Below are 23,061 nucleotides of genomic sequence, written 5' to 3' on the forward strand. Positions count from 1 at the left end.
CCATTAGATTATATTTCCGAGGGTTGGAATTTAAGGTAAACTATCAAGGCTTAATATTGGAGGATCCAAATCGAAAGAGTGCTTATGATTTAATTCCAATTCAAGGTCCAATACATTGACTCAAAGAGGTTTAATTCGATCTCGGAAATGTCTATAGTATGTAACTTCCTCTTTCATCAATTTTTTTGATTTCTCTTGTCCATACCTTTACGTATATATTTGAATTCAATGTTATTCTATCAAGAACTTGCAAGCGTCTTCTATAAAATCTCATGCCAATCTAACACTCCTTCAAGTGCTGCCGGAGAATTGACGCCCATAAGTATATTGTGCATGTTCCTTTTGGATTGGTCTTTGCGCCTCTGCGGGCCACAATTCCGTCATGGGCATTGAACAGGTCGTGATACACGGCAATTTTCACCCAATCCAACGAGTTCAAATTGTCAATCATGCGCTTCTGGGTATCCAAAACGGGCAACTTCACATCTTCCAGGAATAAGGGATATTCTTCTGGGACGTACGACTTGAGTTGGGCCAAATGCTCTTCGATGGCCTTGTCATTTTCTGCTGTCAGAATGACAAGAGGTTTCTTCTTGAAAAGGGAGGAAAACACGGATTTGCGCTGGCCGGCCTTGTCCAGAAGAAGTGGACTTTCCTCCTGTTTGGATGTGGCGGTATCTGTATCGTTTGCGCTTTCATTATTGTCATCATCCTCAGAGTCTCTATCGTCAACGTTTTCCGTGTTATTTCCCTCTTCAATCTCGTCCTCTTCGTTCTCCTCAACGAGATTTGTTTGATCGTTGGCCAATTTGTCTTCAGCCAACAACATGTTTTCCATCACGTTTTCAGTTAAGTTTGAGGTGTCTCCTTTGAAACTTTCATGGCGGGCCAAATGAAGTCTCTCTTGTCTTCTGGATTCACCCTGTTCTGCATGTTTCAGGTCAATGGTCCCTCCGTGGAAAACTGCTTCTTTCACAGCTTCCCAGTGGCCCAGAAGGTCGAGAGGTGAAAGACAGCGGATCTTCACCATACTATAACCAGACACATATAGCGACAAGCTTATAATTAGCGGGATGTAAACAGGAAGAAGAACAACAGTAGCTGAAAGCAAAAGCGTCCACCGTACTAGTTTGTTGGATCTAATAAAAGAGGTGGCCTCCTGTTTATTTCCCAGGCGCAGTTTCACATCTGTGATTCTATGAGATTGGCGCAAATCGACAAATTTGGGCCATACGGTGGCGCTTCCAACTTTCGACGAAGGTAAGTCCTTCAAGTAGTTGATATTGATAGAATCCATCTGGTCAAAAGGCGAATATTCGGTGATGTAGCTTGTGAAAAAGGCCACGCTTCGGTCGTTTTTGATGTTGGCCAATAGGAGCCGCATCTCGAACAATTTCAAGCCTTCGAAGTACCTCGAACCGGGCGTGGCCATTTCCTCTAGCAAATGCGCCGAATCGCCCAAGAAAAGCTCTAGTCCCGTCGACCCAAACAAGTATCTCCCAACGATATTGGCCGTTTTGTCAAACAATCCCTTTTTAAAAAAGCGGACGCCAATGTGGGGAGTAGCAAACGTGGTGAAGAACACCGGCTGGACCTCGTCGAAAAAACCCAACTCGTACAACACGCCAATCATGTATCGTGATATCAAACCACCCAAAGAGTATCCAACGATGCTGATTTTGGACACTTTGCTCTTGTGGTTTTTCTTCAACGTCTCGATCTCATAGAAAAGATCTGCAATCACCTTCGAAGCACATCTGGGGATGCCATCGTATGTTTTCCAGAACCGGAACGACGAAGGTTTGAGTGTGACAATTCGCTCTTCGGAAACTTCGGCTAAAGAGTTCACCACCGCTTTTTCCACGGTTTGCAAATGGTTGGGACTGCCCCAAAGCCCGTGAATAAGCACGAAAAGATGAACATTTTCTTCAGCCTCGTGTTTGTTTTCCATGGTAAAGAAGAGGAGGAAAAGTGGCTAGTTTATATAGGCGTATGCACGTCTGAGATAAGCGAGAGCAATTAGCACGTGAAAATGTAGATATGAAGGACGGAATTGATTGGAAAGCAGAATGCAATAGAGTTTAGGTTTTATGTTTTTCGATCATGGTCGTCATTGTGGTTCGGAAACGGAAAGATGGTTTACTGAGCAAAGACAAAGATAGATCCACAAAGAAGGAATCATAGGTGTCGAAAGTGCTAATTGGGTAATTCGTGTAAAAGAATTTTCTGACGGAGACGTCAAATTTAATCAAAATCAAATGTAAGAACAATCAGATATAATAAACAATCAGATTTACTGAGAAGTCAAATTTAATGAACAATCAGATTTAATGAACAATCAGATTTAGTGAACATTCAAATGTAAATCAACAATCAAGTTCAGATCAATCAAATCCAGATTCATAAAATTGAGATTCATTAGATCTTGGAAAAGTTTAATAACATGTCTATTTGATGGACTCAGTACCAAATCTCCAGCATCTTAAGTGGTACTTCACGTCTTTCGATTGTTCCATTATATCGATCTCTGGTCTTTGCTTATGTAAGCATTGGCTTGAGCTTATAAAGCATGGAAACCCGTTCACAGACTTTGAAGAAACTTTAATTGTTCAAGTCAAAGGACTCTCAAACTTGATGAAGATCACAAATTCAAACATGCAATCTCAAAAGTTTTATTGGATCTGGTAATGGCGTTCACATATTGTTGGAGTGATATCTTGTGACAAATCCAATGGACGATTTGATCGAAGGTAGGCATTTGACCTCCCATATTAGCATGCGTATCGAGGTCATTAATATGACTTTTAACTGTTGGATGGAATCTTATTTAACTTGCTGAAACTAACTGAGATGGTTGACTAGGATGCTGGTCGATATTTATTGTCCTGTCGAATCTACTCTCCAATAGATCTAGAGGGTCCAATCCCAATGTATACAAATACTCAATAAATTATAAGCGTGCAGCCTTAAGTGACTATATAACTCGATAAACCATTCTTGTGTGTTTTCTGACCAAACCAATTCTGGAGCTGTTGGTTATTGTTCTACTGAAGCATAATTGCGAAAGACAGAACTAAAGGTCTCACATTCGAAATACAAAGGCAGATTCTGCGAAAAGTGCAAATACCCAAAACCAACAACTCCGACCAATGCACCCACAAAATAATCACCTTCTCTGTCATATAAATCTTAACAGCCTCTAGTAAGCCAAACTTCAATTCCCATACTGTAAGTATGTGGTCGTGTGCGGCCCAAGACATATACCAGAGGCCGGCGTTTTTCTCTTTCCACGGAAATGGCACTTTTCGGCTCGAACCCAGCACCTCTGCTGGCCCAGGATGTCAAGACGCAGCTCCAGGACCAAATCAAACAAGAGTTGGCCGTGGCTAATGCCACGGAATTGGTGAACAAAATCACCCAAAACTGTTTCGACAAGTGCATTCTCCAGCCCCAGGACCAGATCACGCCCCAGCAAAGTGGATGCGTCAACCAATGCTTGGAGAAGTACATGAGATCGTGGAACGTCATTTCCAAAACGTATATAGCCCGGATCCAGAAGGAGAAGGTTTGATGTAAATAGCAATACAGCCGATGCGGATTTTCAGTAGATCAATGGTCAATGGTGATCAATGAGATCATGACGCATAGACTAGAAGTAAGGAACCAGTAACAATCGAGGGAACCAGATTCAGTAAATGAACATGTTTGTGGGTCTAGTTGCAACGATTGTAGTCGCTATTTTTCTACTCATGCACAGTCTAAGTGGTTAATTTGTTATGGATAGTTTAGATGAAAAATACTCACTGGTTGGAAAGTTACTTGGATGGTTCAAAGATGTGGATGATGGTAGTTCTAAAAGAGCATATGAACTTTAGAACATATGAACTAGGATGTCAACTGTGTCAATAGACTTGATGGAATTAGGACAATCAGCCATGCCATTGGACAATAGGCCATAACGAGACTACACCACGAATGACAGGAAAAAATCATGTTTGGCATAAATCAAGAATCGTGATTAGCGATCGACTACCCATACCCATAGCCTGCCCATAGCCCATGGCCTGCTCATAGCCCATGGCCTGCTCATAGCCCATTAGGCCTCGTCTCACTTGACTTCAGGCAACTTTTCTGTCGTCCAACTTATAATTCTATTTAATTCGTCTGCTTATCATCTTCACATTGCTTTCAACTATACTTTGCTTTCAACTATACTTTGCTTTCAATAAACATTGCTTTTCCATTGCCTTAGTGTTCGGGTTCAGCCTTTCGTGCTCACGTGCACACCAAACATAAGTGGCGATTCTCACTATCATCAACCCCAGCAAATATGACCACAGTGGCGTCCGAATACAGCGCCGAAAGAAGCTCTGTCCCCATCGAGCACAGATTCAACCCGTACTCCGACAACGGAGGCACGGTTCTTGGCATTGCCGGCGAGGACTTTGCCGTTTTGGCCGGCGACACCAGAATCGTGTCTGGATACAACATTGACTCCCGGTACGAGCCCAAGATCTTCGATGTGGGCGACAACATCGTCATGACGGCCAACGGCTTTGCCGCCGACGGCGCCGCGCTCATTGACCAGTTCCGCTCGTCGTTCAAGTGGTACAAGTTCGACCACAACAACAAGAAGTTGACCATTCGCAGTGCCGCCCGCTACATCCAGCATTTGCTCTACGGCAAGCGGTTCTTCCCTTACTACGTGAGCACGCTTATCGCGGGATTGGACGAGGAAGGCAAAGGTGCCGTGTACTCGTACGACCCAGTTGGATCCTACGAAAGAGAACAGTGTCGGGCCGGAGGAGCGGCGGCGTCGTTGATCATGCCGTTCCTCGACAACCAGGTCAACTTCAAGAACCAGTACGAGCCGGGCAGCGACGGCACGAAAAAGAAGGAGTTGCGCTACTTGAAGTTGGACGAGGTGTTGCAGTTGGTGAAGGATGCGTTTTCGTCGGCGACAGAACGCCACATTTACGTGGGTGACGGCTTGGAGATTTTCATCGTCACCAAGGACGGCGTTCGCAAGGAGTACTACCCGTTGAAACGGGACTAGAGAACAAAGGATGAGAGGCCGAAGATCGGCTAGACAAAGATCAGCTAGCAAAGATCTAGCGAGCTAGACGAAGGTCAGCTAGACCAGATCAGCTAGACCAAAGACGGGCGAAGGCTGTTTGGGCTACGAACGTCTAGCGTCGCCACATTGCAAATAGTCTAGGTGTTATCGGAGCATGAGGCAGAGCAATAAATGAATGTTAGAGCAGATGTAACAGTAGAAGTTTGCTTAGTAGAACTGGCAGAGACAGATAGTTGACAGATAGATCAACAGCAAATAGATAAACGATAGATAAACGGCAGAGATCGATAATATCTAACATATATTGGATAATCTATGACCTTACACCAGCTCAAGACAATAGTATAGAGGTGGGCCAATCAGGTCTTGACCAGTTACAAATTATCACACTAAAGTACAGTTGCTAGGCCGAATATAATGTTGCACCTATGCTATACAATCAGACTATAATCCGCATGATATTCTGTCCAGCAAATCCACCATGCCCAGATTCGCCAAAAGAAGTTCAACAGCCAATCGCCTACGTTCTTTCACATGGTCAGATACATTCATCCCAAGGCAGAGCATTTGTAATCACACGGGCAACTCAAAAGTCTGGCCGTGCATCACTTTTGTGTAGTAGATGTAGAAAAAGTCCGAGTAGACAACGGTCTGGAGAATACCGGCCAAAACAGCCACGTAGTCGAAGCTTCCTTCAAAGAAGTACCGGTAGATCCAGTTGGGAATGTACAATGCTCTGTAAATGCCCAAGGCGAAAATGTAATGGGTGGTGATGTTTTCGGCAGAGCCTGTTCTTTGCAACATGTACAACTGTGGGATAATGGCCACGGCCTCCAACCAGATGGAAAAGGCCCACGTCAATTCCCGGAAAGTGTAGGCGTGGTTGAAAACCAACGTGACTATGGAAACGGGAATAAGCAAGAATTTGAGCGGGAACGTATCTATGTCCTCGCGGATGGTGCGGTGGTACTTCTTTGCCATCAAGTAAACGGTGTATGCCGAGGACAGAAGGAAGAAAAGCTTCATGAGCGTGTTGTAAAGCGAAACATAGCTGGTGAACAAGTCTAGGTATCGCAAAATGAAAACCGCAAGGTAGAGAAGCTGGGTTTTCAAGGACAAGCCATTGATGGACTTGTTGGTTTCGATGGAGTACAATAGAATGAGCGAGCTGGCCAAATGGGCAAGATCGGCCACGATCCGGAAAATATTCATGGCGGAGGAAAAGAGTGGGTTTGTATGTGTCTGGATTTCGCACTATGGACACGCATCTGGAATATATGGAGGCAGGAAGGAAAAGAGAGCCACGAAAAGACAGAAAGAAAGACAGAAATAAAGACACTAGAAATAGACACTAGAAATAGACACTTGAAATAGACACTTGAAATAGACACTTGAAATAGACACTTGAAATAGACACTTGAAATAAAGACATTGAAATAGACATTGAAATAAAGACATTGAAATAAAGACACTTGAAATAAAGACACTTGAAATAAAGACACTTGAAATAAAGACACTTAAAATAAAGACATTGAAATAAAGACACTTAAAATAAAGACATTGAAATAAAGACGCTTGATCAATGAAATACAAACGCTTGATCAATGAAATAAAGACGCTTGATCAATGAAATAAAGTCACTTGATCAATGATATAAAAACACTCGATCAATGAAATAAAGACTCAAGTGGCCCATCTCAAAAGAGGAGATATTCAAGTACAGTTTTACGAGAATGCAGCGGGATGAAGCTGCTTGATTTAATTCAATTACTGTATTATTAGTCTGTAGTTAAATTGTTGACCGGAATCTATGTTGTGGAGAAAACAGTCCCGATGCAAGCCATAATTGGCATTTTGCAAGAACAAACATGGGAAGATGCATTAATTACGACAATGGCACTAGCCTATTGACAAGAGATTCTGGCTATTCTAGCTCTCCAGGCAACTTGTCCTCGTACCTTGGGACAGTATTTTTGAGCAAACTTAGAAGTATATGCAATATAAAGCGTCCGTTCACCCACTTAACCAGACGAATAGTCGTATTAACCTTTCAACATTAGTTTCTCATCCACTGTATCAATTTCTTGTTCGTTATTCGTTCTTATTCCTTACTCTTTGTTCCTTGTTATTATTCCTGACTCTTTGTTCCTTGTCTCTGTCTCTCCTTGTCTCTGTCTCTCCTTATCTCTGTCTCTTCTTGTCTTTCTTCCCATTATAATCCTATGTCCTCAAGAAGAGCCGCATACTCCTCCTCAAGCGTCATGTCTCTTCTAGCCCTGCTGTCAATCACATTCATTCCACCTTTTCTTTGCATGTGCCCTTCAAAGTCCATCGCCGCTACAAAGGCGCCCAAGTCGGCCTCAGTAGCAAAGGATTTCCCCTGCTCCTCCTCGCGAACATGCAACATAAAGTGGCGCAAAGCGTCTTCAGAAATCACATGGTTCACCAACTGATTGGTGGAATACGAGTTGAACACCTTGATGTAGTTTGTGTCTAGGAAAACAAGAGACGGAATGTTGCTCACATGGTACTTTTGCATCACCTCAGGCCCTGCGCTCTCATAGAACACGAGCTTGAAATCCACCTGAGGGAATTCTCGAGCCACACGCTGATAAAAGTGATTGGGGTAGAAGTAGTCTTTCCAGTCCAAACTGCGTCGTGAAACAAACGCCAAGAGAACTGGCTTCGAGCCTGCATCGACGTCTGCCAAAGATTCCACCACTTGGACGTTCTGTTCGAGATTGGTTTCGGTTGCAACTGCATCAGAATGCTCCTCGATGAAGCGCCGAATGTTTTCCTTCAGTCTTGGATTATTGTACGAGAAAATCTGCTTTTCCTTCGCATCGTAGAGTTTTAGTGTCGGAAACGACGTGACGCCAAAAAGCTGGACGAGATCTTTGTGTTTTCTGCCGTCGATCCTGACCATTTGGAGGTTTTTGCTTGCATTATAGAGCGATGCCAAGTATTCGAAATCTGGATTGAAGGCTTGACAGAATTGGCAGTCGTCGGCATGGAAATAGATGAAAGTGTACGGTTTCTCGAGGATTTCTTGCGTGGAAGAAATGTCCCGATGGCTAGCCGCCACGAGAAGTGCCCAGAGGAGAAATAGAAGTTTCATTGATGGAAAAGATAAGTAGGCACCAGTACATTCGAATAGGCACCAGTACATTCGGCTATTGTCACACCAGTACACCAGTACATTCGAGAAGACTACTACACCCCTACATCCGAAGCTTCGATCCGATGCCAAATTACTAAGATGATGATGTCACGTGCTCAAGGATGTTACTGCACGTGACACGTACCATCTTGCATGCATCCGGATGCGGCCGTGAACAAACGCCATGGAATTCGGTGCCGCGTGCATGAGGTCTACTAGCGTCAACGGAAACGTTAATACATGAACTCTTTTGCCAATATGCGGTGGGATAAACTGTGACAATAAACTAAGAAATGTGAGCACAAAAGAGACACAAAATAAGAGGCCGTTTTTTGTCGAGAAAAACGAACTTTATGTCATCAACTTTGTAGATGCTGCAGAGAAGACTGCGCCGGAGAAATTTTCTACTAATGCAGAAATATGAGCTTATATGCGGTTCGGTGGCACGATTTCATCAACCATGCTCTTGCAGCAAGAAAATTTGGGTCCCAGCAAAAGCAGAAGGAGAACGGGCTTGCGCAAGCAGCAGTTTGGGCTGGCTCAACTTGGAAATGGGAGGCCCATCCCAACAAGGAAAGTCATGCTGGCTGAAAGCCAAAAACGACAAACAAGCCAAAAATGACAAGATACGAGGTGAATCCCGAGGTGCAGGCAGCCGCGTTATAGATCTGTCGGCGAAGGCTAAATTGGGCGACTAGTGTCAAATATTTCCTTCGCGGAGCTGCAGCCGGAGCACTGTCTGCAGTACCGCTTCCGAATTAGGCCCGCACGCCGCCAAATCGCTGGCTGGAATTTACGCGCGCGGCAGCAGCCAGGAGTGGAACCCGCATGCGGCAGCAGATCCAGCAGCAGATCCAGCAGCGCTGTCATGCAAGTTTCCTGCTTGAGCGATGCTTCCAGCAGCGCCAGAAGAATGCACGCGCCTTTAAATGCAACATGCTCGCCTGTCCCCGTTCAGCTCCATAATCCATCAAGAAAAAAATCATAATGAAGTCTTTCGCTTTGGCCATTTCTGGTCTTGCTCTTGCAACCTCGGTTGCAGCCGACCTCCCCACATACACCTCCACGCTTCTTTCGTCCACCTGTTTCTCGGGTTACAGCAATATCACCTTGAGCTCCACTGTTGTCGAAGATTCCACTGCTGCTGTTGCGCCAGCGTCCTTGACTGCTGCCTCCAGCGAAAGCGACCAGGTTGTCTACGAAACAGACATTGTCTCGAACCAAAAGACCGTCACCACGGTCAGAACAACCTGTTCCGACGATTTATGCTATGCCACCACCGACGTCAATGTCTTGACCACTGTGACGGCCACTGTTGACGGCATTTTGACCACATACGTCACGGCGGTGCCAATAACGTCCATCTACAACGACGCCAGTGCCACTGCTGATGCTACTGCCACTGCCACAGCCGACGCTTCTGCTAAGGCTGCTGTCTCCGCTAAGGCTCCTGTCTCTGCTTCTGCTGCCGCTTCTGCCGCTCCTGCCGCCTCTGCCTCGGACGCCGATGATGCCGACTCGGAAGTCACCGAAGTGGCCACCGCCACCAACATCCACAGCACCGTTGTCACCGTCACCTCGTGCTCGGACCACAAGTGTTCGGCCACTGTCGTCACCACTGGTGTCACCACTGTCACTGCCACTGTTGACGGCGTCGAGACCGTCTACACCACCTACTGCCCATTGACGGGAGCCGAGACGACTGAAACTAAGGCTGCCGAGACAACTGGGGCCGAGACAACAGAGACCAAGGCTAAGGCCTCTACTGCCTCTACTACGGCACCTGCCACCTCCGAAAAGGCCAAGTCTGCTGCCACCGTCACCAACGCCCAGACCACTGTCGTCACCGTCACCTCTTGCGCCGACAACAAGTGCGCCGAGACTCCAGTCACCACTGGTGTCACTGCGTTGACTACCACCATCAACGGCGTTGAGAGCGTGTACACCACCTTCTGTCCGCTTTCCGGCGAGGTCGAGGCGTCTTCTGCTCCAGCTCCAGTTGTTTCTTCTGCGCCAGCTCCAGCTCCAGAGGTCTCTTCTGCTCCAGCCCCAGCTCCAGAGGTCTCTTCTGCTCCAGCTCCTGCTCCTGCCGTTTCGGCCTCCACCCAAGTCATCACCATCACTTCGTGCGCCGACAACAAGTGCGAGGAGTCCACTGTGACCACGCTTTCGGCCGCTCCAGAAAGCACTGTCGATGTCATCACCAACAACATCATCACACAGTCGTATGCTCCACAGCCGTCGTCGTCGGCTTTGATCTCCACCTACGAGGGTGCCGCGGCCCGTTTTGCGCCTGTGGCCTTGGGTGCCGTTCCTGCCTTGCTTATGCTTTTGTAGGGTCTTTATTTCTTGGAGCATGCTCTTTGTGTACATTAATTTCAAAATTTGCATCTGGCGACTGTAGGCTGCTCTTCTTCGGACTAGAGCAGCATGGTACTTGATTTGTCTACTATGTCATGACGCATGCCCTATGGACCTCTTTCATAATCTCTCTCTTAGAAAAGTCTAAGAGGTAGAATTGGACGTGCAAGTACATGTCAATTTATGCGATGCATAAGTGGAGGAAACAGCCTTCCTCTCTGGTTCTACAACGTTTGGTCTGACTGAAAGCTTTTCAATTGCTCATTGCGGTTCAGTAGCTCTCATATAATTGACCTTATTCTGTTAATCAAGGGAGCTTCTTTAATTCTGCCCTCTTGTATTGCTTTGCAATATATATAATTATAAAATTAATAAAATTATAAGAAAAGTTTATTAAATTAATCGTGCCTTGGATAAGTATTAAAATGTAAAATTCAATGCAGATGACCAGAAGTACATAGAAGCTCATGAAAGTTCGAGACACTCTATTCAGATGAAAGAACTTTAATTTCTCGTTTCATCACTGAAATCCCAACACTTGATAGTTCTCTCTACTTTTATATTTGGTGTCACCTCTTTGCAATTGGCCACCAATCTAACTCCTCGTTGGAAGCGACCTTTGGCTTTCCTTTTTCTATTTTTTGTCTTTTGAGTAACTTGTGCCCAATGCTAATTAAAATTATCAAGGTTAATGGCGTTGTTGAATGGATAAGGCAGTGATTACGAACATCACTTATCGCTGGCAGTCAAACAAATGTTGAGTTCCATGTTGAAATTAAAATGGTAAATACGTGAAGAGTAAAGTTTACACTTGTTTGAATTTTCAAGAAGAGGCTTGTGCCGTCTGGAGCACAGAGCAGATTACCTTCGAAGACACCGGGAAAAAATATCTGTTATTTTTCCTCTAGCAACCGAAAAGCAGAGCTACGAGTAGTTTAAGACGCAAAACTAGTACCGTAACCTTGTCCAACGAACTGTAATACAAAGATTGAAGTATTACGAAGACTTACCAGTGTTCCATGAAACCAACAGGAATTGCTTTCTGTCTGATGTAAAGCAGAGAACTGACGCAATAATTCAATTAAAGAACCCTTTCCAAAGAATTCTTAATCGAGGAATGCAAGTTGGGAAAGATTTGGGTAAATGTTTCACCTAAGCAGCCTGAATTGTTAGTGAACCGAAAAATAGCGAACAAAAAGCAGAGAAGAGGCACAGAGTAAGTAAGACATAGGAAAAGAAGAAAAAAGATGTCGGCTTAGACTACGGACAAGCCAAAAGAGACACGAAAAAGTCTCAAAACAGGTCCAACTCAATAAGATTCCGATACTACCCTGTAATACCAATAACGACTATCGGTAAAAGAGGAAAAAATTGAAGTTCAAACAGAATTCTACTCAGCAAAACGGGCGGATAGCATTGTTCCAAAGACATAACAGGCAACAATGTATGCGATAAAATCGAATGCCACCCAAAGTCAAAGAAATGAAAAAAACTTCACTTCAGAAAAAAATTGAACACATACGACTAAATCACTTGTTCAACACATAATCAAGTATTATGAGCACATTCCTCTTAATGTCTTCTCAACACTCACATCGGTCCTAATGTGTCTTCATCCAACACATGAATAAACATCTGAAGAGAATAAACATCTGAAGAGAATAAACATTTGAAGAGAATAAACATCTGAAGAGAATAACCTCTTCCGACTTGAAGAGAATAACCTCTTCCGACTGATTTTGTTAATTTCTATTCGCTTCCATGTCTAAGTAGATTAACAATTGTAAACTCTGCCCTCTGTTCTGCATGTAAGTGTCTATGGCCATATAAGCTGGGGCTTCTGCCTCTTGACTTTCCCAAAAAAAGACATATTTTCGATCTTTGGCATTTCTTCTCGTCTCGCCTTCTCCGCCTTCCGCCCCAAAATCTCGAACGTGGGACGCCCGCCCTCTTCCGTATTTTCTCACCGTCCTACTTGGGCCGCACCAAACCTGCGTGAATCTTCAACACAAACTACATCTTCTTACTATGGACGGCTACGACGTCTTCATCGAGCCCAGCGTGGTGTCACATAGTTTGGGATGCAACTTCATCTCGCCCACAGTAAAGCACTTGGTTGTGGCGAAAACCACGCTCTTGCAGGTGTTTGAGATTCTCAGTTCCGACGCAAAAGCGCCAGAAATTCTTCCCAGCCACAAGCTCAAGCTTCTTGGCCTGTTCAAGTTGCAAGGCGAGGTCACAGACCTCCAGCCCATGCGCACGGTGGAAAACCCGACGTTGGACTACTTGCTTGTGTCCACCTCCACCGCCAAGGTGTCTTGTATCCGCTGGGACCATGCCCGACACACGATTCTGACGGCGTCGTTGCACTACTACGAGCACGCGTTGCAGAACTTGACGTACGAGAAGATTGTGCGCTCGCAATTGGCCGTGTCGCCGCCGGCAAATGCGCTGTTCTGCTTGCGCCACGACAACTTGCTTGTGTTTTTGCCCTTTGCCCGCCCGGACGACGACGACGACGACGACGACAAGATGAAGGTCGACGAGACGAACGACGAGACGAAGGAAATGAAGGACGAGAAGGACGAGAAGGACATCGAGCCAAACGGAAAGGCGCAGGCCAAAGATACCAACGAGGCCGAGGCTCTGAAGGACGAGAAAAACGCAAACAGCGCCATCCACGCGTCGTCCAACATCCCTATTTTCGGCTCGAGCTTCATCCTCGAGGCGTCGGCGCTCGATGACAAAATCGGCGACATCATAGACTTACAATTCTTGCATCACTACAGACAGCCCACGATAGCAGTTCTTTCGCAGCAGAAGAGCACCTGGGCGGGTCTTTTGCCTCAGACGAAAGACAATGTCATCTTCTCCGTCTTGTCGCTTGACATGCAGACTCGCTTGACTACCACTGTGCTCCAGATTGAAAACTTGCCCTACGATCTCGAAAAAATCATTGCGCTCCCCTCTCCATTGAACGGAAGTTTATTGATCGGATGCAATGAACTCATACACGTTGACACGGGCGGAATCACACGCAGAATTGCTGTCAACCAATATACAGAAGACATTACTGCTTCGCTCAAAAATTACACCGACCAAACAAGCTTAGACTTGAGGTTGGAGGACTGCGCTATATTGCCCATTCCCAACGATAATAAGTTGCTTATGGTTTTGCGCACCGGAGAGATGTATTTTATAGTCTTTGAGGTTGACGGAAAGACGATAAAGCGCATGTCGGTGGAAGAAATCCCCTCCGAAACATACTCTCAAATCAAACTTATGGACCCCTCCTCATTTGCTTCGTTAGACAACAATCTTTTGTTTTTGACCGGCAGAAGCTCCAACTCACATTTGGTCGAACTCCGGTACACATCTGAAAATGACCACAAGGTCGAAGAAAATGGAAATGCCTTAGATGATGATGAAGACGATATTTACGGTGATGAAGAAACCGTGGAGAGAAAAAGAGTCGAAGGGGGAAAACTCGAACTTATTTCGCATGACGAGCTTATTAACAACGGACCAATCACTTCCTTCACTATGGGAAGATATTCCACCGAGAAATTTCTCGCTAATTTACCCAATCCATCTTACAACGAGATTTCCATATTTGCGAGCGGAGGAGGAGGAGAAATGGGGCATCTTAGCATCATGACACCTACAGTCCAACAGACAATCAAATCGTCTCTTCAATTTTCGCAAATCAACCGATTATGGACCATTAATAATAGGTATCTCATCACCTCGGACGATCCCAATCAGAAATCGGAAATCTTTGACATTAATCAATCATACGCACGGTTTTCTGCAAAGCATTTCATTAATAATGAGTTAACGGTGGCAATGCACGAGTTAAACAACGGCAAATTCATTCTTCAAGTCACACCAAAGCACATCATCTTGTTCAATAACAAATTTAAGCGCTTGGCTACTTTGGACGAAGAGTTGAAGGAATTTGGAGAGGCTGATATCATTAATAGTGTGTTCAACGACGAGTATTTGATGGCATTTTTTTCCACTGGTGAAGTTGTCATTTACAGCGTTAATACATACAACAAAACATTTTCGCAAATTCCGCTTCCCAAGTTGCTATCCGATACTATTCTCACCACGGGCTACATCACAAACTCCAAGCTTTTGAATGTTGTGCTGAAGGATATTGGCGTGCTTTTAAATAAGGGTCAAAAAAGAAAGAGAGACGATGTGCATCTGATGGTGAAAGCTGATTCCAAAGCCGTTTCCGATGCTAAGCTGAAAACGTTTGTGCTCGTTACTGGTGATAACCGTATTGTTGTCTTTAGCCGATTCCACAACGAAAAATGCTTCCAGTTGAATTCTGTGGAAAAGTTCTCTGACATTTTAACTTTGGGCTTTTTCGACATTAATGGTGCTGAACCTGATCCACTTCTCAAACAGGTCATTTTAAACGATCTAGGAGATGTGCATCTGAAAGATGAGCATTTGACCATTTTGACTATTGGAGGTGAAATTTACTCGTATAAAATGTTTTTCGATGGAGAAAACTTTCAGTTTGTCAAACAGTATGACCTTCCAATCACAGGTGCCCCATTCAATGCATATTCGCATGGTACTTCTATTGAGCGGAGAATGATATATTTTCCTGATGTTAGTGGCACTACTTGTATTATGGTAACTGGAGTCATTCCTTATATGATCACGAGGTCGAGACATTCGCAAGTGAAGGTATTCAAGTTTTCCAAGATCCCAATCGTTTCATTTGTGCCCTTCTCAACAGATAAGATCAAGAATGGTTTAATTTACCTTGATACCAAAAAGAATGCCAGAATTGTTGAGCTTCCTTCAGAATTCAGCTACGACTACAACTGGCCTATACGGAAAGTGTCCATTGGCGAAACGGTCAAGTCTGTGGCATTTCATGAGGGTTCCAACACGTTGGTCGTCTCCACGCTTAAGGAGATTCCTTATAATTGCATTGATGAGGAGGGAAATCCCATTGTGGGCATCAAACCCAACAAGCCTTCTGCTATTTCGTACAAAGGACTGATCAAATTGATTTCTCCTGTGAACTGGTCGGTGATTGACAATATCGAGTTGGCTGATAACGAGGTGGGCTTGCATGTGAAGTCCATGCCATTAGATGTTGGTAGCGAAACAAAAAGATTCAAGAGCAAAAAAGAATTTGTGTTGGTTGGAACGGGTAAGTACCGATTGGAGGACCTTGCCTGTAACGGCTCTTACAAACTTTTAGAGATCATTGATATTATTCCCGAACCGGGAAAACCCGAAACAAACCACAAGTTCAAAGAATTCACCCAAGAAGATACGAGAGGCGCTGTCACTTCTATCTGTGAAGTCAGCGGGAGATTTCTTGTTGCGCAAGGGCAAAAGATTATTGTGCGTGATATAAAGGACAACAGTGCTGTTTCTGTGGCGTTTTTGGACACGTCCGTGTTTGTGTCTGAGTCGAAAAGCTTTGGCAATCTCGTTGTTTTGGGAGACACTTTGAAGAGTGTGTGGTTGGCTGGTTTCGACGCCGAGCCGTTCCGTATGATTATGCTAGGCAAAGATTTGCAAGGACTTGACGTCAGCAGCGCAGATTTTCTTGTCAAGGATGAAGAGATTTACATTTTAGTTGCAGACAACAACCGCAGCTTACACGTTCTTCAATACAACCCAGAGGACCCTGCATCCTCGAACGGACAGCGACTTTTGCATAAGTCGTCTTTCACGACAAATTACCTCACGACATGTACGAAGTCTGTTCCGAAACACGAACAGTTAAGCACATGGTTTGATCCCCAGGCGATCCCTTTCCAAACTGTTGGATCTACAGTCGAAGGTGCCATGTATGTGGTGTTTCCCATCAGCGAGCCCACATACCGAAGAATGTATATCATGCAGCAGCAGCTCATTGACAAAGAATATCATCACTGTGGCTTGAACCCGAGATTGAACCGAATCGGCCGCATTGAGTCGGTGAACTATGCGAACTTGAGAGCAATGTTGGACTGCGAGTTGATACGGCGGTTTTCGAAATTGAATGAAGACAGAAAACGCACCTTGAGTCTGAAGATCAGCACCAAGAATGTGCAAGTGGATATCTGGAAGGACCTCATTGAGTTTGAAAATGTCATGAACAATATGTGATGATGTTGGAAGTATGTTAGAATAGAGAGGCTACGAAAAAAGAAAAGAGGGTAAGTTTCTGCTGCATCATTGAGTTTACTCGCCTACAGACTGGTTGTAGGTTCTGTAGTTGAAAATGTGGCATCTGAGGCGTTGATATGATGAAACGCCAGAGTGGCCAATGTATTATCTTCCAGAAATCAGACTCCGATTCTCTTTTGTTTTCCCTTCCGTAATGTTGAGAATCCCAGCTACTTAGGTTGAACCATGTTAATAGCCCTACATCAAAATGAAGAATAATGAAAATCACTAAACAAAAGAGAATATGTGTTGAGTTCAATGCATACGGAATAGGAAACAGTAAATTTCTACATTTGTAGACGACTTCAAAAGCTTTTGTTATCATGTGCTTGTCTATCTGGTAGTAGAATAAACCCGTAACTTGTGACTGAGTGGTGAAACATTAAACCATGAGTGCACCCATTTTTTGACACTTGATATCTTTTAATTGATATCTTGCCTTAATATCTTGACTTGATATCTTGACTTGATATCTTGACTTGATATCTTTTACTCCTTTCACTTAACATCTTTTACTTAATATCTTTACTTAATATCTTTACTTAATATCTTTACTTAATATCTTTACTTAATATCTTTACTTACTATCTCTACTTAATATCTTTACTTAATATCTTTACTTAATATCTTTACTTAGTATCTTGATGGCCCTTAGTCAATCCATTCCATTTGCATCCTGATTCTACTATACAATCGCGCTCGCGAATAAGAAAATCCAACTAGACTTCTTTCATGAAAAACAAAACGCCCCGAAAAAGCGTCAAGTTCCAGACGCAGGCCGACGACAATGAAGGCGGGGAATTGAACGCAGAACTTGTGGTTCCCCAAATCAGAAAATCCGTCCTTGCCCTTCCGGTTCAGCTTCCGCTAGTTCTCTATGGCATGTTTCACCAAGGCCTCACCACAGACGCATTTTCCACCATGGTAAAAGGCTTGGCCAACTTGGTTTTGGTCCAGCTTGTGTACGGCTACTTGCTTGCCACGGTGTTGGCGGGTGATCCCAAAAAGAAGAAGGAGAAAAACCTGACCAACATCCCGCTTTTGGTCCTTTCCGCCACTGCTGCCGCTGGCGTGCTTGCAAACGGCCTTTTTGCATGCCTTATTCTCTTTGGCGCTCCGCTTCATTCGCATGTCCCAGAAACGTACGTCTTGTCCTACCATCTTGCCATGATTCTTGCCCAGCCACTTATGATTGTCTACAGGCTCGACTACGAGAAGTTCTTGTCGCTTTTCCAGCTCGAGTGTATCTACCGGACGATTTTCTCCCATCCAACGCTTTCCAGCACGTTTTTGGGCATTTTGGGCACGTGGCTCGGCGTCATTCCCATTCCTTTGGACTGGGACAGACCGTGGCAGCAGTGGCCCATCACGCTTTTGGTCGGAGGGTACGTTGGCGCTTTCCTCGGTGCGTTATTGGCATTGTTTGTTCATTAATAGAGAGGACTCATATACAATATGATGACTTTATACTGTAAAATCTTTACACTGTCAAAACTTTATACCATGTAATGATAACTTTATACCATGTAATTGTACGTGTAAGTAGCCTCCAGTATTTTAGAAGAATGAAGAATATCACAAGAATGGGCATATCATTTAAGTAGGACATTTCAATTATCATTGTTCGAGCCTACTGTCTAACTTTTAATCCGCGATAGGCAAGTTCTAAAAATTAACCTCAATCAATTTTGATAATTATTGACCTCAATCAATATTAATGATATTGCTTGAGCAAGTTTAAGTATACGCTACATTTTCAAACCCACCCTAATGCATTGTTTTGATGAAGACAAATTTCTGTCCTGATCAAGATTCCGAACATGGTAACATTTTCATAACCTTTAAAGTCGTAACATTCTCACACCCTTTGAAGTCACTGTATTTTCGGTCCGTACTCTGCTATTTCCTGAATTTTTGAAGAGCCAAAAACCATCACATCAACTGTAATTCGTCTTCTCTTCCCTTTACTAGTCCTGGCCTTCTTTTATATCACGTGACTGGCTAACCTACCAGATCACAAGTGAAACAATAACCAAACAACTCGAAATAGTTGAAATCTCGAAATATCTCCTCCTGTTCCAATCTTAATCCTCCTGTCTGCCCTATATATCTCTCTTTTACACTCCATATTTTTCACTTTCATACCCATTCCAACGCGTCATGGTTGGTTTCCCCCAAATACCGAAAATCAGAGGCGATACAGATGACGACGCGTCGATACACTTACATAGTCATGTCGGCCCTGCCAAACCGATCCGAAAACGCAATTATGATCAGCAGATCATGGCCATCCTCAATCGAAAACCGCAAAATGCTTCAGAAGACGAAAGCGAGCTGGAAGAAGAAATACTAAATGACCATTTCCGAAAGTTCACCAGCGAGCAGAAGGGGCACGTTTTTGAGTCTGAGGATGAAGATACCCAAGTTGAGGAGGAGCGGGAATCCCGACTACGCCAAAAACAGAAACAGCCTTCAATTAATAGAAGCACTGTTGTGCCAGCAAAGAAAACGGCAGTGATCTCATTGTACGACCCGAAAGTGCTCGGATTTTTATTGGGAGGATTGGTTATTCTTCTTCTATGGCCGTTTCAATCCCAGAATCGCATATCTCCAGAACCGCAAGATTTAACAGGCGTGAATGCCCGAATTGGGAAAGCAGAAGAACGGATCCTGGCCCTTGACGACCTTTCCAAAGCATTGGCTAGCCAGATTGACGCAGCACAAGCCAAGCAAGATGCTTTCATAAATGTCTACTCTCATGGCCTAGAATCTGTTGAAAAACAACTTTCTTTACTTCAAAACTCCGTCTCTGGAAGCTCGGAAAAACTAGCCAGCATAGGAAAGGAAGTCTCCGCGTATAAATCGAAAGTGGACAACATGGAACTAGTAAAGGAAAATCCTGAAGAGCTCCAAGCACGATTAGATGACTTATCAAAACGGCTATCCCGCCTTTCGCAGTTGCATAACGACATTGAAGGTTTTAAACAATCAATAGTTGATTCCCTAGTTCAAAAACTCCCTGAGCATGTTCCGGTCTTTTTCAAAGACAACAAAATCCACTATCTTCCAGAGTTCCAAAAATTTTTATACGCATTCATCGAGAAGCACGGTTCTGAAACGTTCCATTTGAACTGGGACCAATTTCTTCGAGAAAATAACTCAAGCATGCAAAAGTACATCCATGAGGTTCTCAAGAGCCCTGGCGTCAAACTTCTTACGAGAGAAGATTTTGAAAAGTCTCTAAACGACCGATTGTCACAGCAAAGCGCTGCATTCAACTCCAAGTTGAACAAATTGATAGATAGCGTTGACCTCACAAGCAACTTCACAAGCTTTGAAACTCTTAAAAAGGCCAATGACGTGATGCTCGAAAACCTAGTGGAATCTGTGACCAAACGATCAATTAAAGTCAATTATGCTAAATACGGACTCGGATCTAGAATCTTGGGGTACTTAACAAGCACTGGGCTTGACAGTTATCGGGAGAAATCAATCGCTCGGATGATATTTTTGGGCTGGTATGATTACTTGACCTCCAATGGATTGCGGTCCCCTCAGAATCTCAAGTATAATGCCAACAACATCTTGGTTGACAATGGAGACTACTGGCGATGTGAAAAACAAAAGTGTTCTGTTGGCGTTCGCTTGCTGACACCAATAATTGTGACAGACTTGGTTTTCAAGAACCCACTTGTATCAAAACCATCTAAATTGCATCTTCCTACGAAGGTTTCCATCTACATAAAGCCTCGGCGGAAGCAGCAAGTGTCAGATTTGAAAGAGTACTTGATCAAGTTTCGGCCAGACTTTTTGGCTCCTCCAAAAAACAAGTATTTGGCCAAGTTCTTCAAAATCCAAGAGGTACAATTGTCAGGCCAGTCCTCCCTGGAGTACATCAAACTTCCAGTGAGCATCGTAAACTTGAAGATCCTAACACGGGACTTGTACTTGGAAATTGAAAGCAATGAAGGAAGTACAGGGTTGTGCAATGTGAAAGTTTATGGAATTGAAGAGTTTTATTCTCTAAAGTATGCGGACGAGTTCGAGACTTTTTTTGAAAAAGCGCAGCAACAGGAAAAGAAACATGAGGAGTTCCCCGTGTACGATTCCTTGCGTGTTCTCGGTGACGACGACTACGTATATTCGTAACAGAAATGTGATATGCCATTGACCAGTACATACTGTAGTGATGCTTAAGTTAAGGAATAGTTTTGACGTTTACTCGTCATCTTCTTCTTCCTCACCACCTTCGAGGAACTTACCCTTGACGTCTTTCCACAACTTACCCTTGTTGTGGTTTTCGTACCACTTGGTAACGCTGGAATCGAAAAAGGCTTGGAAAGCAAATGCTCCAGCGAAAATGGTGGCCACGTAGACGGAGTTTCTCTTGTACAAAGCAGAAAGCTGGATGTTAGTATATAATCCAACGGAACAATTCAATCATTGGCGCTTGTAAAGGGAGCATTGAAGATGGAATATGGCTCTTGCTTTCAATGGACTATGGAAGGGAATAGATTTTCAATTTGGAGCGGGGAAAAAATACACATTGCAATATCAGCTGGTATTTTCGGGAAATGCCCATGACAGAATAGTAATCAACGGTGGCGGCTAGAGAAACATACCATTTCTTGTAGTTGGTGTATAAAGAAAAGTAAATTTTGAAAAGTGGATAATGCGAAACGTGATTGGGTGCACTTGTGTGCAGTATTTCTGTCTAATCAGACCAACTTGCGATATGGTACAACGAAGTATAACGGAGGAAAGAGAACACAATACACCCTTTTTTTAAGCTCGTGGCATCGTGACTAGACTATCCCGCGTGTTGCAAAATTAGTGTTCCTAGAAATGTAAATGTCACATGCAGAAAACAGCCATTTGCGTCTAAAAAAGTAACACTCCAAGTTTCACAATACATTAAAATAAACGTAAGTGTCCCTTGTAGATGTTTCCAATCCATTGGGTTCGGAAGTAGTTCCCAAAATAAATCAGGCGAGATAAATGTAAGCGAAATGTAAGGCAAACTTCATACAACCTGCCTGATCTCCATTATGACAATTTTTTCCTCAAAGGAAGTAGAATTGGCTCAACATCAGCATTGATCACGCTGATTCCTTTCTAGAGCTCAAATCCTGATACAATTAGAGATAGAGTAGTGATAGAGTGACCCTTTGATTATAGTGAGAGAAATTCAGCCAGTTACCTTTTGTCACTAGTTTAACTGTAGTCGATTAATAAAGAAAGTAGTACGCTCGGGTTGTAATTTTGCATCCACAAAAAGAAGTCATTGACGATCACAAAAGCAGTACATCCGTACATCCCAAATCATAAAGACCCGTACACCTTTTTAAAACATTAGTGCCTCTCTTGACATCCGTACACCATAAACCATAAAAACCCATACACCGTGACATAAAAACCCTTACACCTCATAGTTAAGGAAGCCTATGCCCGTAGCTCCGTCATCATGCAAAGTAGAGGAGAATAGAGTATTTAAGGATACTCTACCTGTTGGATTTTATATACTGTGGTATTTCCACCCAATTTAAGGGATGTTGTGCTAGATTCTTCTCAATTTACTCTCGCAACTTCATCAGAATTATACATCTGTAACCCACTTATGAATGTTGGGTATATCCTAAACAAGATAAGCGGCAAATAAACAGGAAAATATTGAGTATGAAGAAGGGTGATATTCAGGATTCCAACAAAACAGTAGGTTTTTACGCATTTATGGTAGGAAGAACTCATTGAGTATTCCTATTATGTCTATCCTGAACTAATAATGTCTGATGCTTAAATGAAAGCGTCTTACTGAGTTGGTCATTCATTCTCTAAGTTGAATGCAAATCGAAAACTGTCTATATCATACTTCCACACCGGTTTTCCAGGACATTAGCTCATCTTTTTGATTACTTTTGATCCTACCAGTGACGCCAATGTTTTTAATTTGATGAACATCAAAGATCTTCGAAAGTAGTTCCTTTTTAGATTTGTGCATATTCATGGGTGTTCATGATCATCGGGCATGGACTATTTCCTGAATTGTGCGAACGTACATGAAATCTCCAGTATATCACAAATCTTGCAAAATAATGCCCAAATAGGAAATGCTATACCGATAATCTGGACTAGATCTGGGATATAAAAAAAGTGACCCAAACCTGCTTGCGTCTCATCAATAAGCAAAATTTCGCAAACAGTGTGTGCTAATGTCTCTCTTACTGAATTTGGAAATGATTCCGATGGATTTTGGACAATAATCTATTTTAGT

At 43.5% G+C, this 23,061-nt stretch overlaps 9 protein-coding genes across 9 annotated transcripts; 6 read left to right on the plus strand and 3 right to left on the minus strand. All coding sequences in view use genetic code 12, as the record gives it.

Annotated features, from left to right (window-relative positions):
* Positions 1-280: 280 nt before the first annotated feature.
* On the minus strand, positions 281-1,951 carry FOB63_004217 (putative hydrolase; the record flags this gene model as incomplete). Its single annotated transcript, XM_002614941.2, has 1 exon — positions 281-1,951. The coding sequence occupies one exon, from the start codon at positions 1,949-1,951 to the stop codon at positions 281-283; it is 1,671 nt and encodes a 556-aa protein (XP_002614987.2).
* Positions 1,952-3,295: 1,344 nt separating this feature from the next.
* Positions 3,296-3,571, plus strand: TIM13 (protein translocase subunit; the record flags this gene model as incomplete). The annotated part of the gene is made up of 1 exon (XM_002614940.1): positions 3,296-3,571. One exon carries the CDS (start codon positions 3,296-3,298, stop codon positions 3,569-3,571), a length of 276 nt encoding a protein of 91 aa, XP_002614986.1.
* A 759-nt stretch (positions 3,572-4,330) lies between these two features.
* Positions 4,331-5,056, plus strand: PRE7 (proteasome core particle subunit beta 6; the record flags this gene model as incomplete). The annotated part of the gene is made up of 1 exon (XM_002614939.2): positions 4,331-5,056. One exon carries the CDS (start codon positions 4,331-4,333, stop codon positions 5,054-5,056), a length of 726 nt encoding a protein of 241 aa, XP_002614985.1.
* A 594-nt stretch (positions 5,057-5,650) lies between these two features.
* On the minus strand, positions 5,651-6,289 carry KdelR (uncharacterized protein; the record flags this gene model as incomplete). The annotated part of the gene is made up of 1 exon (XM_002614937.2): positions 5,651-6,289. The coding sequence occupies one exon, from the start codon at positions 6,287-6,289 to the stop codon at positions 5,651-5,653; it is 639 nt and encodes a 212-aa protein (XP_002614983.2).
* Positions 6,290-7,289: 1,000 nt separating this feature from the next.
* On the minus strand, positions 7,290-8,423 carry FOB63_004221 (uncharacterized protein; the record flags this gene model as incomplete). Its single annotated transcript, XM_002614936.2, has 2 exons — positions 7,290-8,331; positions 8,383-8,423. 2 exons carry the CDS (start codon positions 8,421-8,423, stop codon positions 7,290-7,292), a joined length of 1,083 nt encoding a protein of 360 aa, XP_002614982.2.
* An 801-nt stretch (positions 8,424-9,224) lies between these two features.
* On the plus strand, positions 9,225-10,574 carry PGA38 (Pga38p; the record flags this gene model as incomplete). Its single annotated transcript, XM_002614935.2, has 1 exon — positions 9,225-10,574. One exon carries the CDS (start codon positions 9,225-9,227, stop codon positions 10,572-10,574), a length of 1,350 nt encoding a protein of 449 aa, XP_002614981.2.
* Positions 10,575-12,626: 2,052 nt separating this feature from the next.
* FOB63_004223 (cleavage/polyadenylation factor CFT1) lies at positions 12,627-16,730 on the plus strand (the record flags this gene model as incomplete). The annotated part of the gene is made up of 1 exon (XM_002614933.2): positions 12,627-16,730. The coding sequence occupies one exon, from the start codon at positions 12,627-12,629 to the stop codon at positions 16,728-16,730; it is 4,104 nt and encodes a 1,367-aa protein (XP_002614979.2).
* Positions 16,731-17,522: 792 nt separating this feature from the next.
* On the plus strand, positions 17,523-18,224 carry FOB63_004224 (mannose-ethanolamine phosphotransferase; the record flags this gene model as incomplete). The annotated part of the gene is made up of 1 exon (XM_002614932.2): positions 17,523-18,224. One exon carries the CDS (start codon positions 17,523-17,525, stop codon positions 18,222-18,224), a length of 702 nt encoding a protein of 233 aa, XP_002614978.2.
* A 726-nt stretch (positions 18,225-18,950) lies between these two features.
* FOB63_004225 (uncharacterized protein) lies at positions 18,951-20,939 on the plus strand (the record flags this gene model as incomplete). The annotated part of the gene is made up of 1 exon (XM_002614931.2): positions 18,951-20,939. One exon carries the CDS (start codon positions 18,951-18,953, stop codon positions 20,937-20,939), a length of 1,989 nt encoding a protein of 662 aa, XP_002614977.2.
* Positions 20,940-23,061: the final 2,122 nt, after the last annotated feature.

The sequence above is a fragment of the Clavispora lusitaniae genome (assembly GCF_014636115.1).
Source record: "Clavispora lusitaniae strain FDAARGOS_655 chromosome Unknown tig00000187_pilon, whole genome shotgun sequence".
Lineage (NCBI taxonomy): Eukaryota > Fungi > Ascomycota > Pichiomycetes > Serinales > Metschnikowiaceae > Clavispora > Clavispora lusitaniae.